Source organism: Dendronephthya gigantea, unplaced genomic scaffold (genome assembly GCF_004324835.1).
Source record: "Dendronephthya gigantea isolate DGI-Jeju-01 unplaced genomic scaffold, DenGig_1.0 000233F, whole genome shotgun sequence".
Lineage (NCBI taxonomy): Eukaryota > Metazoa > Cnidaria > Anthozoa > Malacalcyonacea > Nephtheidae > Dendronephthya > Dendronephthya gigantea.
In genome coordinates, this window is record NW_021163243.1 from 87480 (window position 1) to 103028 (window position 15549).

The following is a 15549-nucleotide window of genomic DNA, read 5'->3' on the forward strand; positions in this document are numbered from 1 at the left end:
TAATTACACCTATAATTACAAGTGGTAGGAATATGTAGATGGCATGTTTACAAGATGCCATCTTGGACAACACCTAATTCTTACCCACTGTGTCTATTTCACCATTTCACCAGGAGGCATTTACCTACTGGTGAGACTACACTTCAGTCCCTGAGCAGGCAGGGAAGCAATTTTTTTACTAGAGATGCTGCACAAGTACGAGAAGAACTAATGAAATACTTTTGTTCAGCAACAGGACAGGTTTCATGGCAGCTGCAACATGTTCGTGCAGATGGTAATGATGCAAATTAATCCAATTCTGCATAGTTTTATTGGTTGTGTTAAATAAGCCATACAGAAAAATGGTTGTGTGAAATTTTTGAAATAATTATATATCAAACAAAAGGGGCAAATACTGCAATTTCAAATTTTGTATTTAGTAGTTTATACAGAAGAGTGTACAATTAAAAAGGAATAGAATGAATTTACAGTATATAGTCATGCTATTAATACAAAATCACACTCATGATTAAATAATGCAACCTCCTACTGTGTGATCAGCTTTTTTGTAATCATTTGTATGATTTTTGCATTAATAGACATAATAGTACTCCTATAAATCATTCGATGAATTTGTAATTAGTTTGGAGGATAATATTTATTAACAATTAATAACCAATTGCAAAATACAATAATTGTATGAATTTATAACATATTTCAACATTTTTTTCCAACTGTATTAAATATATGTATATATGTACATTAACAAATATATGTATATCAATTATATAAATTATATATCAATTTATTATATAAAATAATTCAGAACAAACAGGTTCACACAACACAAAATGTTCGAAGTATAACCTCAACAAATTTGAAAAGACTGTTTGGTAGCCAAGATTAATTTTCTGTGAGTGGCAACCCACACTCAACTTGAAACAATACTTCTGTGATTTTCATCTTTGCTAAAGCTTTCTGATAATTATCAAAGCTTCTCAGAGTGTGGGCAATTGAGTTTCCAAAGGAAGCCTCGGCATCTGTTTCACTTTGGCCAACATTGGAACTTTTATCTTCCTTTAACAATTTCAAGAGTGCTATATCAACTTCCTGGTCAACATTTTTTTTCTTCTTTATCGGAGAATTATGCACACTTGATGGCATTCTTTTTAAATCTAGCTTCTCTGTACTAGTTTTGTTGTTGGTTGACACTTCAGGAGAAGAAACTTCCAATGGCAATGTGCTACTGCTTTGCAATGGTAATTCAATTTCACTGCATTCACCTTTCTCTGGACAAGCTTTTCCTTCATTTTCACTGTATGTTGGCACAAAACCAATGTTACTGGAACTTGTTCTGTGTGAAATGCAATCTCTTACAAACTGCATATGCTCAAACCACCTCCATCTTATCACTTTCTTTCTTCCTGATCCAGATGGAAGTTTTTCACGTCGAACATTTTCTGTAAATGTGTCACGAAGTCCTTTCCATTTAGTTTGACAAATGTGAACTGTATAAATGTAATGGTAGAATTACTAAAAGGCCATTTTAATTTCTTACAAAACAAACGCCTATGTTGTTTACTTTTCAAAACTTCCAAACTTGAGTTGAGATACGATTGGGATAAATAAACAAGCACTGCGTAAAATATTAAACAGAAAGGAAGCAACTAATACTTTCATTATGGCGAACACAAACAAAAAAAAGCTAGAAATCTTCAACTAACCTGGAAATTCCAGTTCATCAGCGACTTTCTTCCATGCATTCTCTTTCATACTTTTGTTCTTGTACTCTTTATATGTGACATCGAAGAGAACTTTGTATTTTTTAACATTTTCTATTAGCATTTCAATCTTGGTATTTGTCCAAACGATAGAAACATTGACTTCATTTTCCACGTTTTCTTCCTCAATCGCAGCCATTTTGCTCTCACTGTCAGTCACGTGACATTTTAAACGAATTTTATTGGCTAATAGAACTTTTGTTCGCGCAAGCAGAAAATATTGTTCAGATTATTTAACTTTGCTGCAAATCATAGTACCTCGCTGCGAATTACTCGCAGGCACTCGCAGCGAGCTTACGAGTGGGTTTTGCGATGAGTGGAAAAGAGCCTTAAGCCTAGGTTCCATTCCTGCCGGAAGACCGATAGTTGACTAATTTTCTCAACTCGGTTCCTGGCCTTGAGTCGAGTTGTGTATGATTCCACTCGAAATTAAGACCTTTTAAAAAAAACCATCTATGTAATAACTAGATGTTTTCAATTTTGTAATATTTTTATTAATTTCTTCCTTAGTCTGCGAATGCCCGCGCACGCAAACCGCAAATAATGTGGTAAAGAAAGCAAGCGATAAAGCCTTGATCACTTGGTCAGAACCTAAGCCCCGATGCCAGACGATACCAAGTGCAAGAAATCCGACCTCAACCCGGGGACGGTTTTCTGTTGGCAACCACGTGCGGATCTACAGATACACGTACGAAAGCAAATATCAAACATTTAATCTTGAATGCCGTGTAAGAATTGTTGTCACAGGTATGTTATTATATACTAGTATACACTTTCGTTCGCAGTAATTTCTCGTTCTGAATCCTTCCTCTCTCGACACTTTATTATTTGTAAAGTTTCACTGTCAAACAAAGACCTTCAAGTCCTTCATTGAAGTATACGATATTTGTAGGCGGCTTGAAAATTTCAGGTTAGGGCCAGAGTGGAAATTACGTCCTGTTTAAGAACATTCGTATTTTGGCGTCTATCCTGCATAAATTTCTGTTCATTATTGCCCAAATTTAAATCAAAATAAAGAAAATGGATTTTTGTTTTATGTAGTCATTACTCACAATATGCAGTATGTCGTTAGAAAATCATTCATCTGAATTCTTCTAAAATACCACATTAAATTTTCCATTGAATAGACATGCACAGAATGCAAGAATAGACATGTAAAAATCAATAAGCGTAATTCATGTTAATGTAACCCTGCAGAGATCAACATTAAATTTCGTTGTTTCAGTTGAGCGAGATTCGAGAGATCGCATCGCTAGGTATAGCTAGACCGCTGTTCTGGAAACTTAGCAATCTATAGTAAACTTTGGTCAGCGTAATTATTAAGTCGTTTCCGATTTAAGTGGAAGAAATATTTTCTGTGAAGATGCTTGTCATCAAGGGACACAAGTGTTTCTTGTGAACTACCCTGAAAGATATGAAATATCACATTCATATCATGGTTTATATCCATGGTTTATAGAAGCTACCAAATCGCTCAGTGAGTTTATAGCTAACTATAATTCCTTTATTAGTCTGCGAATAATGCCCACGCACGAAAGCCGTGCAAGCCGTGAATGAAGTGGTATAAGCAGAGCAGGCGATAAAGTCTCCGTCAATTGATCGGAGCCTAAGCCCAGGTGCCCGACAACACCAAGTGCAAAAAAACCTAACGCAACACAGGGACATTTCTCTGTTGGCGACGACGTTCGGATCTACAGAAATATTATAAAATAACATGTAGCTATATAACGCGTGTTGTGATTGATCGAAGCCCGTGTTTGGATCAAGCCATCCAAACACGGAAACCATTAAGAAATTGTATATTGCAGCTATGCTATACTATATTATACTATAGTATACACTATCGTTCGCAGTAATTTCTCGTTGTAAATTTGAATCCTCCCTCTCTGGACACTTTGAAAACGTCGTTTTATGTAGCAAGTTTGTTTACATTTTCAGTAACCCAATCAGAATGCATAAATTTTGATAAAAAGTACAATTTATACCATTTTACATGAAGTATTACACGGCATTTCTTTTTGGCATTCTAATTGGCTTTGCCTGAAAAATGTGAACAAATATACCGATTAATTTAAAACGAAATTCCTCCTTGTCATGCACGACAGGTATGTCACATTTTGTGTGAAAGCCGGACGGCGCTATTCACCGCATGGTGTTTTTTCAATCTCTTTATAATTGCCTGTTGTTGGGTATAACTTTGATTAAATCTTAGTATTCCTAAATTGACGATCCTCTTCATAAATTGACGGTTGCAAAACTGAAATTTTATCGCTTTTCAACCAATTTTTTGACAGTTGAAGAAATCACTATCCGTTGGATAGCGCTATCAAGCCTTCGCACAACTGGCCCTTGGATTTAACCATGCAAAATGTAGTTACGAGTTTTTTACAATCGACTCCAGCACATAATATAAGACTAAAACTAAATTATAAATTATTCAAAAAGAGCTATAATGTTTTTAATACAGGCGGTTTGACATTATAAAAGTGTTTCTGCAGGATTGGTTTTCTATTCCAAGTTTATAAAATGTCCATTCTCTCGTACATCATCATGGAACGTTAATTGAAGCAGGCTATAATTTAAACAGTGTGTTTACGCCATTATATTAATAATAGAGTTATTGATGCCCTTGACTGTACCTGGATCTGAAAACTTACCAAATAAATATATTCTGCGACATGTTTAATGACCTTTTTAACTCAAGTCAGTAATTTCCCAACTATAGGCGCTTCCCAAAACGATCAGAGCGGTAATAATTTGATTGAAATCGTTAAAAATATTGCGGTAAACTGGCTGCATTTCCCGTGCTAAACGGATGTAAATATCAATAAACGTGAATGCAAAATACCCGTATTCTGTCTGTACTGAAATACAACAGCGGCTGTTTTTACCGTACAATGGAAAGCACCCTAGGATCACTAATACTGCCAGAAATACAATACTTGATTTAGTTTTAACAGATATTCCTGAGCGGGTTCACGGTTTATGTTCGTTTTATTCTCAACCTAATACAGACCATCTTGGAATTTCGTTTTTTGCGAGAACAACAATGAAACGGGTAAAAGTTTCACGTTACGTTTATAACTATAATCAAGTTGGTTTCACCGGATTGTGGACATTATTGGCGTTAATAGTAATAATATAAACCAATGTTGCTAAAATTGGAGAGTTACAACTGTTAATATGTTCACCCCTAAATTCAAGATTACTGATGCGAGGTCGCCCAAGTGGATTGATGGGGAAGTTATCAGTCTTTCCAAGCGTATTTAAAGATAAGCTTTAGAGGTTAGAAAAAACATCAAAATCACCAGGCAATACGTTCTATACGTGAAGATTTTGTAGTGTTTTGATGTTTTTTAAAGCATCAGGTTAATATTTGAACAGCAGTTAAAGTGGCTCCCTACAGTTTTAAGAATATTGAAAACTAATGATTTAGATTGAAATTTTAGGCAGGAAATTTCTTGCTAAACGAAAAGAAATTTTCCAGATATATTAACCAACATTCTAACAGTCAGAAATTGCCCATGAGCATGACGTCATTACCGTTGTTATGGTAACAATAGCGATTCAATATGGCCGACATTTTACCTATTCACGCATTTTACTCGAAAACAAGTTCGGTTACCCCAATTTTTTATTTTATAAAAAGTTATCTTACAAAAAAATAGGAAATTTGAGCAAGTTTAAAAAAATTCTATAAAGCCAAAAGATTTCTATAACGAAAAATCACGTTTTTTAATTTTTTAACAACACTATCATAATTATAATAACATATATCTCTTAGTTGTGTAATTTATAATCTCTATGATAGACGTTGGATTGTTTTGTTGGTTAGGCGCATGCGCGAAATTGGAACTAGGAAAGACTTGTAATCAGCAACGTCCTGATTGGCTGAGGCGGAAGGTTTGTATTTCCCGGAGAACGTCAGAAAACTGTCATTTGCAAACAATATAGAAACACTTTACAAAATAAAATAAGCAAAATTATTACTTTATGAACAAGCAAATAGAAAAAAAAACGCGGATACCGATAAGGATGAGCGAGAGAAATAATATAGAAATTGATACGCTTCCAAGTATTTTAAAAAATGAGTTGTTTATTCTGTATTTCCTGTGAATCATTAAAACTTTTTAAGATACAGTTTACATGCACATGAGCTTGATATGTCGTTTTGCAAAGACATAACCGATGACGAAAAGCTATCACAACATTGCTTTAACTTCAAAACGGTTTTTTAAAGGGTAAATTTGTGTTTTGACAAATATCAACTAAAAAACTTAAAATCGGCTGCAACCCATTTGATTTTGCTCAAATCTTTTGTTTTTGATTCGTGAGTTTTTGAACGGATTACACATACATATAGTGTATAAAAAAAGTTATCCACCTTCAACACACTATTGTATGTGAGCTTCTCGCTGTCATTTTTATACACCTTATATTTCACGCCAATATAACGGTTATAATTATTAAGTTAAACTTAAACAGTTATATTAAGACAAACATAAGGTTATCATATCAACAAACGATAATAATGTACTTGGCTTATTAATTTTATAACACAGCATGTGAAGCCGATTTTAAATGACTACAGGTCAACCGATCCTAAAAGTTTTTGCATTTTACACATTCGCAATCCCAACTCTTTTTCAAAACTATTTTTGGTTTTCCCAAACCTTATCGTTATCATCCACCAAAGTTGACTAAATGCTGAGCGCGACTTTCCCTTTCCTTTGTAGTTAAGCCATGCCCCGATTTCTGTACTTCGGAAAATGAAGTTTCAAAGTACCATTGTTATGGTTCTTCTACCTATAATTGTCGACCTGGCAAAAGATGCTGTTACGCAACAAGACGTCATACACAAGAGTGGTAAGTGCCATTGTAAACTCTTTCGTGATTTTAAAGAAATCGTCTTTTCTTTCTCGACGCTTAAGATTCTAAAACGCATCCATGCAAAACGCCTTTGGGAATGTCTATAAAATTATATAGCACACATTTGAGACTGAAATTTAGTGATGATGAAGTGGTGATTTTGCCCACTTTTGGAATTGTATAAGAGATGCGCAGGAAAATTTGGAAATGCTTAGTTGCCGGTGACTGAACGCCTATTGACAACATCGTGAAATCCACACTTCAATGTGAATGATTCAGTAAGAGTATGGAATTGGTTCTTCAAAAACAAGATATTATGGCTTTCAATGCCAGCCAAATACAAAGTTGACAGAGTCAATTCATATACCGACAATACATGAACTATAGATGAACTAGACTATAGAATAATTATAGTGTGTATATATTATCACTATTATGTGTCTTATAGGGTATTTTTTATTTTTCGAAACGGAAATGCATGAAAGTGTATAAAATTTCTGACCTTTTGCTGTTATTATACAGTATGTATTTATACATAGACAGAGGATTCACAAGAGTCTGTCAATCATGAGTCTGTAAAGAATGTCAAGACCAGTTTGATCACCACAGTTTATAGTATTTAGGACGACAATAACCACTAACTTGCATTCAATTTGATCATTCTTTTCGTAATTTCGTCAATGTCAATGAAAAATGTTTATTCAATAAAAAAGATCACTGTTTGTGATTCGTAAAGATAGTCGTAGCAAACATCCGCCATATTGAAAATATAATATGTTAAATAATATGTTCAAAGGATTGTTTCGCTTTAATCAAAGAAATAATGTCAACACGTTATCCACCGTACATGTCTCGTCTCGTCAAACAGTACGTCAGCTGATGGAGAAAACAAAAAAACGAAATAATCTCTACATTGCCTTTACCGATTTTGCAAAGGCGGTCGACTCAGTCAATTGCCAACTCCCATTTTCGCTGCTCGAGAAAATCGGTTGTTCACTAAAGGCGGATTTCCACTTACAGCGAAATCGTTCGCCAGCGAAATATTTGCATATTTTCTTTTGAATTGAGAACAGTCAAGTCGAACTAATTTATTTATGCTGTTAAAATTCAAAAGAAAATATGCAAATATTTCGCTGGCGAACGATTTCGCTGTAAGTGGAAATCCGCCTTAAAACTCATCGGTATGAGGTGTTTGTACAACCTCGTTTCCCAGGGCCTTTTACAATGATTCTGGGTTGGGGTAAAATGCCCTAGGAGCCGCTTCTGACTTCTGATTGGTTAAATGATTTTTTCTAATTAATGTGTGATTAGCGGAATATTTTGTAATTATTCCGAAATAGTACAATTCTATAATATGCTTTAATGCGACTATATTATCCTTTCTACGTGACGCTGCCATATTGAAAATATTAGGCGAAGTTTTAAGATAAATTATGCTTATTCAAGAACCACCGCGAAATGTGGATAATTTGAACGGCCGATCCCAGGGACTTTTCTCTTCTGTCCTCTCGCCCCAATCTCAACCTCACATTTAAAATCCCAAAAGACCCTGGGAACGAGGTTGGTGTTTGTAATCTAATGTAAAAGCTCGACTTATCGATTGAGAGAGTTATCAAAGTTATTCGTAAACAATGGTCGTCCTAAGCCCCGCTTTAAACACAAGTTAGACAAGTGCAAAAGCATTTTGAAAGCTGGAATGTTTTGCACAACGGGAATGAAACGCTGAATGATCGTGTCGAATGGCGTCGACGAATAAAACTGTTTCGAATAGACTGAATGTCTGAAGAAAAGAAAACTACGAACGTGCCAAATGACGGAAGAAAAGATAGAATATATCTATTTCATCAAGCAATCGATAACGAGTGCAGGCTGAAACCAAAACACTTGAACTCGCATTTCATCACTTCCCGTGTTAAAATTGTTCTTTAATATAAACAAACGAATAATTTATTCTGAAGAGAAATTAAGCCATTAATATAGAGCGAAAAGGAATGAACAATTATTGTAACAAAAGTTACTAATATCTTGCTTTTTCAAGATATGAGGGTTTAATTAAGTATAATAATTAAAAAACAATCTTTTCATTTCAGGCCCGTAAGATCGGAAATTCGCCACGAAACCAGGAGTTCTGACAGACCGAAAAATCCCGGCAAAACCAGAAGTTTCGGCACGGGGAAAAATTGTGCCAGGTGTACCTTCAGATGGCGCGGGTAGGGAGGGTTATTATAGCCATTATTAATATTCATATCCATGTAATTATCAAGTGTAGCCAATCGTAAATTTAATCTACCTTTAAAAGCGAGATTTACAGTAAGTATTCAAAAGAAATTTAATAAAATTTTCATTCATTATCTCAAAAACATGCGTCATTGAAAATATCGATCCAGTATTCACTTAATACATCTGTAAAATAATGGCTTGAGATTCCATTTCGGCATAGGCGTACAGGACTGGGGGCAGGGTGGGCACTTGCCCCCCCCAAATTTCGAGTTTCCAAAAATTCGGGCAAAGTTCAGCAGAAAATTCGGGCAAACTGAAAAAGAGTTACTGAGCTAAAAATTTTATAACCAAATTTTTTAATATATATCAGATGCATAAGTGTACTTTATTTGGCCATTTTTGTTACACTTTCTTGAAAGCACATCCGCCGCTTTGCAAAGTTTATTGTTACAAATCTGGTGAAAGTCAAAATTCGGGCACATTGTACAATTCAGAAATTCGGGCGATTTTTTGCCACACCCCCACCCCCCAAACGAAGTTGCGCCCGTACGCCTATGCATTTCGGTAACACTTAGTACTGCTTTTGTAACTTCTAATAAATTCTGTCAAGGTATCTATCCTCCATCACTAAAGTTCACTCAATGCCTAACTATTATTCGAAAAGCTTTAAAACTTTCTGATATATAAGAAATCATTGCAGTTTGGAAATGTACTAAAACTCACGCCAATATTCATATCTTCCATGTCATGAATATCTTCCATTCCAGAGTGCATTTTTTGGCTTACCCCGGAGTCATTATTATTAAATATTGCAGCTAGATGTCATTTTGAATATAATGCAATCTCGTTAATCCGTGTCTTAATTTATGGTCCATGCAACAATATAACTAAGTAGAACAATTTTACAAATATCTTAAACATTTGTCTGGGCAGGTTTTTTCCATTTCAAATTAGAGGTGGAATATCGGTTACAAATTTTATGCGATGAGCAGATGAGCGCATGCTCATAACTGCTCATGAGCACATGCTCATCTGCTCATCGCATAAAAATTGCAACCGACATTATTTTTTTAAATTGAACAATATAAATTATATTATATTGAGCCTGAAAAATTTCAATGAACCGGGTGCCATTTTATGCGATGAGCAGATGAGCACATGCTCATAACTGCTCATGAGCACATGCTCATCTGCTCATAAAACTGCATTACTGCTCGATAACAAGGCATTTTCACGCCTCCAGTGCTAAGGGAATGAGCTGCCAATTTTGCGGAAGATACTTTAATCGCGGTTACAATCAGCGTAGACACAAACAGGAATACTGTCCATTACGAGAACAAGAAAAAAACATGTCTCAAACAGACTCGGACAGTCAAGAAAGAGATTTCCGTGACGATGTCTCAACAACTTCTACTCAGCAGTCTGGAAGTTCGACGGCGACTGACTCAGAATTTGGAGAGGAAATGGATCCCTGGATACCACTAATAGAAGAAGCAAAACAAAGAAGTAACGCAGCTTTCGAGGAAATGAAAGAACGCCTCATAAACAGAGGTTTCGATGAGCACTCTGCTAAAGAGAAAGCTTACTTGAATATTATGCCTAGACTCCAGAAAGAATTAGAAAATATCTACTTAGAGCGCCTTTTGTGGATAAGACAACTAAAGAAAGATCCAGTACATAAGAAAATAATGAACAAAAAAGATGCGTTTATTCAAAATGATGATTTTGAGCCAGAAGAAGCAATAGAAGCTGCAGTTGATAAGAGAAAGTTTCTTATTAAAAGGCTTTTAAGCGACCACGAGATTGATGATGACGAGGAAAATAAAGACAGTGAAGATTATGGCGATGATGATAATTAGACTTTAAATTTAGTCCAATGGTAAAAAAAAACGTTTTAGAAGAAATTATTATTTATTGCTGTAACTAATTGCAAGACAAATAAATGTTAAAATCGTTAATCCTTACCTGAAATTTTCTTCTTTCCGGCCGCATATGTATGTACTTTGACGAGGCATTGGAGAGGGTTTGTGAATCGACGATCGCAGAAAACTTCATGAAAAGTTTACGAGATATTAAGCCAAGAGTGAACGGCACGCCCACTTTCGAAATTAATTCGCTTTATATTTGAGTCAGCTCACAAATCACGCTCATCGTTCGCAATGGCTTGCAAAAATGACATCGTAGCTGTCGTGAATATGGACGGATTTCGAGTAGGAAGAGAATTCCGCTGCAAGGAGCTCCGTATCATCAAAGTCGGGGATACCTACGGGCAATCCTTCTTTTTTTTAACATTGGGCTTCGTTGGTCGGATTTAAGTGAAAAAGACCAAAAGGCGTGCAAATTCGTACAGAAGAAAATCCACAAACTACCGTTTGGGGTGCCGCAGGGCGTGAAAGCATTCGATATCTCGCAATTGGAAGCAATCGTTGAGAACTTCTACAGAAGAATAAGAAAGAATCCAAACTCCGCGATTGCCTACAAAGGCGGGATAATTGAAAGGGATTTATATGGCGCTCGTGCATTCATTATGGGCATATTGACACTTGTTACGATAAACTGATAAAAATCAAAGTATGAACTAACAGAGGGGAAGCATCGCAAAGCATACATAGCAAAATAACTTTTAAAATAAACAGTCCTAATGTTATGAAAATACTATTAAAATGTTGATATACGAAATGTGTAACCTGACAAATAAAATATTTTCCTCGCCAATCTTTACTGTGTACTTAATTACGCTTAAAAACCTCGCACTCGCACTCTGCGTGGAGACCACGCATGTCTTCGGGAAAATCCGATAGTTTCCGACGTCCCGCGTGGGGTCCACGCGTTGCGTGTTTTTGCCGCTGGATGGGGGGGGGGCTACCTACTCTCCTCCGTCAAACTCCTATTTAACTTTCGCAGAACCACCATTTTAGTTTTAAAATGCCGTTCTCTTTGCATGAAGTGCGTCGCATACTTTTAATGAATCTCATTCTGACGTTAACACAATCTTATGTTCTCGCAGAACTACGATTCGTTAAAGTATTCAAGTACCAAGTATTGACATTGCGAATTTCATATGTCATTTCATTTTTGCCGCGATTGCGAACGCTGCGTTTTTAAAACTTTTTGCTTGAACGGTCTGAATGAACCCGAAGCAACATGCAATAATGTCGTTATGTTTAATCGTTTCTCGTCAGTAGTTCCTAACTCAGACCGTGCGAGCTCCACTTACTCCGGCGAAGATTTAAAGGTAAAAATCTTTATCCAAAAGTGCGCAGCGTGCAGCTGAAGACACTCCGCTCCATATAATGAGAACACTACAGAGCAGGTGCTCCAGCGCGGAAAATCATTACAGCTTGTTACTTGGCACCACCACAATTTTTCAAATGAAAAAATGCTGCTAACGGCGCTTATAACGTGTATTCCAAAAAACAGCTTTCAGTTTAGATCTCAATTCTAAGTAAAAAATATCTTGAAGCACAACATTAACCGAACACGCGCACTACGATACGGCTCGTCTGACTGAAGGTCAAGAACTACCATGCAAGCTAAATGTTTGCAAATCAGTTTAGACGAATAATGCTGGTTTGAAAGACTGCGCGTGCGCTGCTTTTAAAGAGTCGTCGTCGATTACTAACTTGAAATCTGAATACGCCAACTCTTTTTGCGCCGCCGAAATTCAAACTCATTTCTCAATTTTATGAAAAGTGCCATCATTACGATGATCATATTGAATGCATGCAGCCAATTTTTTCAAATTCTTTATGCCAAACATAATTGAGGTATCATCATGCACCTACTAAAACCTCACACATGCGACCGAGGACCATGCACCCTAACCATTGAACTTCAACCCTCAGCCTGAATATTACTATATTCACTTCATAATTTTACTCCAGATTTTAGTTTGAAAAATCACGCACAAAATTTTAAAATTTTACGATAGCCATTTATTTAAACTATTCTCAGCAATGACATCAAATGCATTTACACACAAGTGGCAATTTTTTATGAGGGAACACGTGAACAACTCACGAGTGACAACTTTCAAACGGCCAGATCAAAATTTAACGTGCAACGCCAAGAGGTGGGGAACGGTCAACCAAGTGTGTAAAATACATTTGACTAAAACCACCAGGAGATCTCGAACCCGGACTCAACAATAAACTAGACTGGCGGTCAAAAAGAACTGCTCAAAACAAGTTAAAATGCTCTCAAATGAACGTAACTGTCCCTCTAACAATATATAAGAGTAAATATAGACTAGATTACATGCTAAGCTATATGAAATATTAATATTTTGTTGACCCTCCTTCGGCGTGGCGCATATTTTGTTGACCCTACACTGGCGTGGCATACTTTCTGTTAAGGTGGTAATCTTAATGCTCAAAAGAAATTCATCCTATGGACAGTCTTTACAGCAACGCATAAATCATGGACGCTTTATGAATTAATTCCTTTTTTGCACTATCGCTTTCACATTGTCCCACAGATGTTCAATATGGTTAAGGCCTTTTGACTGTGCAGTCCAATCCATTTCTGTCACTCCCTAGTCCCTCTTCCTGACACCATTGTTACTATATCTTGGAAGTGTGGCAGGTTGCATTACATTATTGAAATATTGCTTGGAATAAGTGAATTATCCAAAATTCCTATGAAGCTCTCTCCTATATTCGCTTCTTTATGAATTTGTATCTAAACAGTTCTTTTTGACCACTAGTGTACAATAAAAGATTGATTGTTACAATTCCTGTTACATACGACAATAGCAACATTTGAGCAGTTCTTTTTGACCGCCAGTGTATTTGATTGAAATTCAAAACTTAACTGGAAGTCCTGGATTCGAGAACTGCAGTACTTATAGAACCTATAGTATGAACCTTAGAGTAGTCATCATCTTTACCTGTCATCTGTCATGAAGTCGTTCGTATCGGTGGTGGTCGATCGGTCGTCGCATTTGCCCTCGGTCGTTGCCGTCGAAACTCGTCGTCGGTCGTCTTCAACGCATCAATCATCATTTGTCTGATCTTTACAGTTTACAACCCCTGTGAACGCTTGAAGTTAACGCGTGGAAAAATGCAGAGTTCGTTATTTAGAAATTTTGTTCAATCGCTTTCATAACTTCAATTTGCGTAGTTCAGACTTTCAGCATAGTATTTTGCTTGCAGTATAATTACGATACGTCAAGGGTCTCTCTCTGGCGTAGAAAGATCATCAATCCAGTTTTGTGCCATTTGTAATAAGACGAGTTAACATCTTCAGAATGTTCAGTTTCAACCAACAGAAACAGTTTGACCTCATTTCGTCCAATGTCTTGACTTCATTCTTCACATGTTCCTTTGGCGATGATTTCGTTTACTTTTCTTCATCATTACGTGATACTTCATGTTAAGATCGGATGTAAAGCAATCACAATTCGCACGCAAATGCATAATTTGACCTACATTTTTGTCGAAAATGCTGACCCCAAATACTGTACTTAAAAAGTCAATTCCTTTCATCGTATTTTCCCAGATTTTAAGGATTTTGATGCAAGCTGCATGTATCACAAATACTTGCGTGTCCCTTTTTCATTTCAGTAAACCGATCCTGACTAAGGCAATATATGCCGGCTGCAAACTCCTTGGAAAGGTCGTTTGTCAAACGGATAGTTTTGTCTATAGCTATATATTGCTTCAACACAGAGATACAAATGAGGGGTCCCTTTCACCTGTATTTCCTCAATGTTAGAAGAGGCCAGTTAAATGCAACTGGTTGGAAGCTTATACTGTATGTTGGAAAATGGAAACTCAAGAAAGGTTGACAGAATATTACGCAATAGTCGAGGTATCACATTGCATGCTTCCTGAATAATGTTGGTATCAAATGCCAATCAAGAAGAGAAAATGTTCCCGTTAGAAACGACTTGCGTGTTGATTTTCTACCCTGACTCGTATAACAAAATCTATAGAAATAAATGCGTAATTTGACGGAGAAAATAAAGCAAGGTCTGGAAACAAATCTTAAATCGTCGACCATAAGCATATAGCTTGGTTGTATAGGGAATCTCAAACACGACTCTGAGCATATAGCAAAGTCTTGAAACACGTCTGAAATCTCACTAGACCGTGAACATATAGCAAGGTCTTGAAACACGTCTGAAATCTCACCAGCAGCATATAGCTTGGACTTACCGCGAGTCTACAACATGACCGAAGCATATAGCTGTCCAAGTGTCTGGGAACGAGTGCAAATGCCAATCAAAAAATAAAGACTCAAACAGTATAGGACTTCAATTTTGCGAGTTTCTGCAAATCATTCCAATCATTGCACACTGTAGACCTTCTGTTCAAATAACAAATACTTTCGAGGTTTCAGATGTGCTCTTGAAGTACGAGCCTTCGTAAACACTCTAGTGACATTGCAGTTCAGTTGCCGGCATCGAAACACGCTCCGGACGCTCGGCTGCGTTGCAGGATCTCCCCGAATATCAGTCGGGCCCGCAGGCCTCCTGAAAGATGCACACACAAAGGGCGGCGCCTCCCCCACATGCACACAGCTGACACCCGGGGAAAATCAACATCACAATCGGACATTCGGAGCACGCATCTGTGCAGGCGACTGAACTGTGAAGTAACTGGAGTGTTCTTGATGATTCCTACTTTAAGAGCACAACTGAAGCCTCAAGAGCATTTAGAATTTGCACAAAAGGCGTACAATGCACAAAAATGAAATG

General features: G+C 36.7%; 1 protein-coding gene across 1 annotated transcript; it reads right to left on the reverse strand.

Annotated features, from left to right (window-relative positions):
- Positions 1 to 882: 882 nt before the first annotated feature.
- LOC114540406 (transcription factor Adf-1-like) lies at positions 883 to 1899 on the reverse strand. Its single transcript, XM_028560597.1, has 2 exons — positions 1704 to 1899; positions 883 to 1487 (listed from the first exon to the last, which is right to left on the reverse strand). Exons 1-2 carry the CDS (start codon positions 1897 to 1899, stop codon positions 883 to 885), a joined length of 801 nt encoding a protein of 266 aa, XP_028416398.1.
- Positions 1900 to 15549: the final 13650 nt, after the last annotated feature.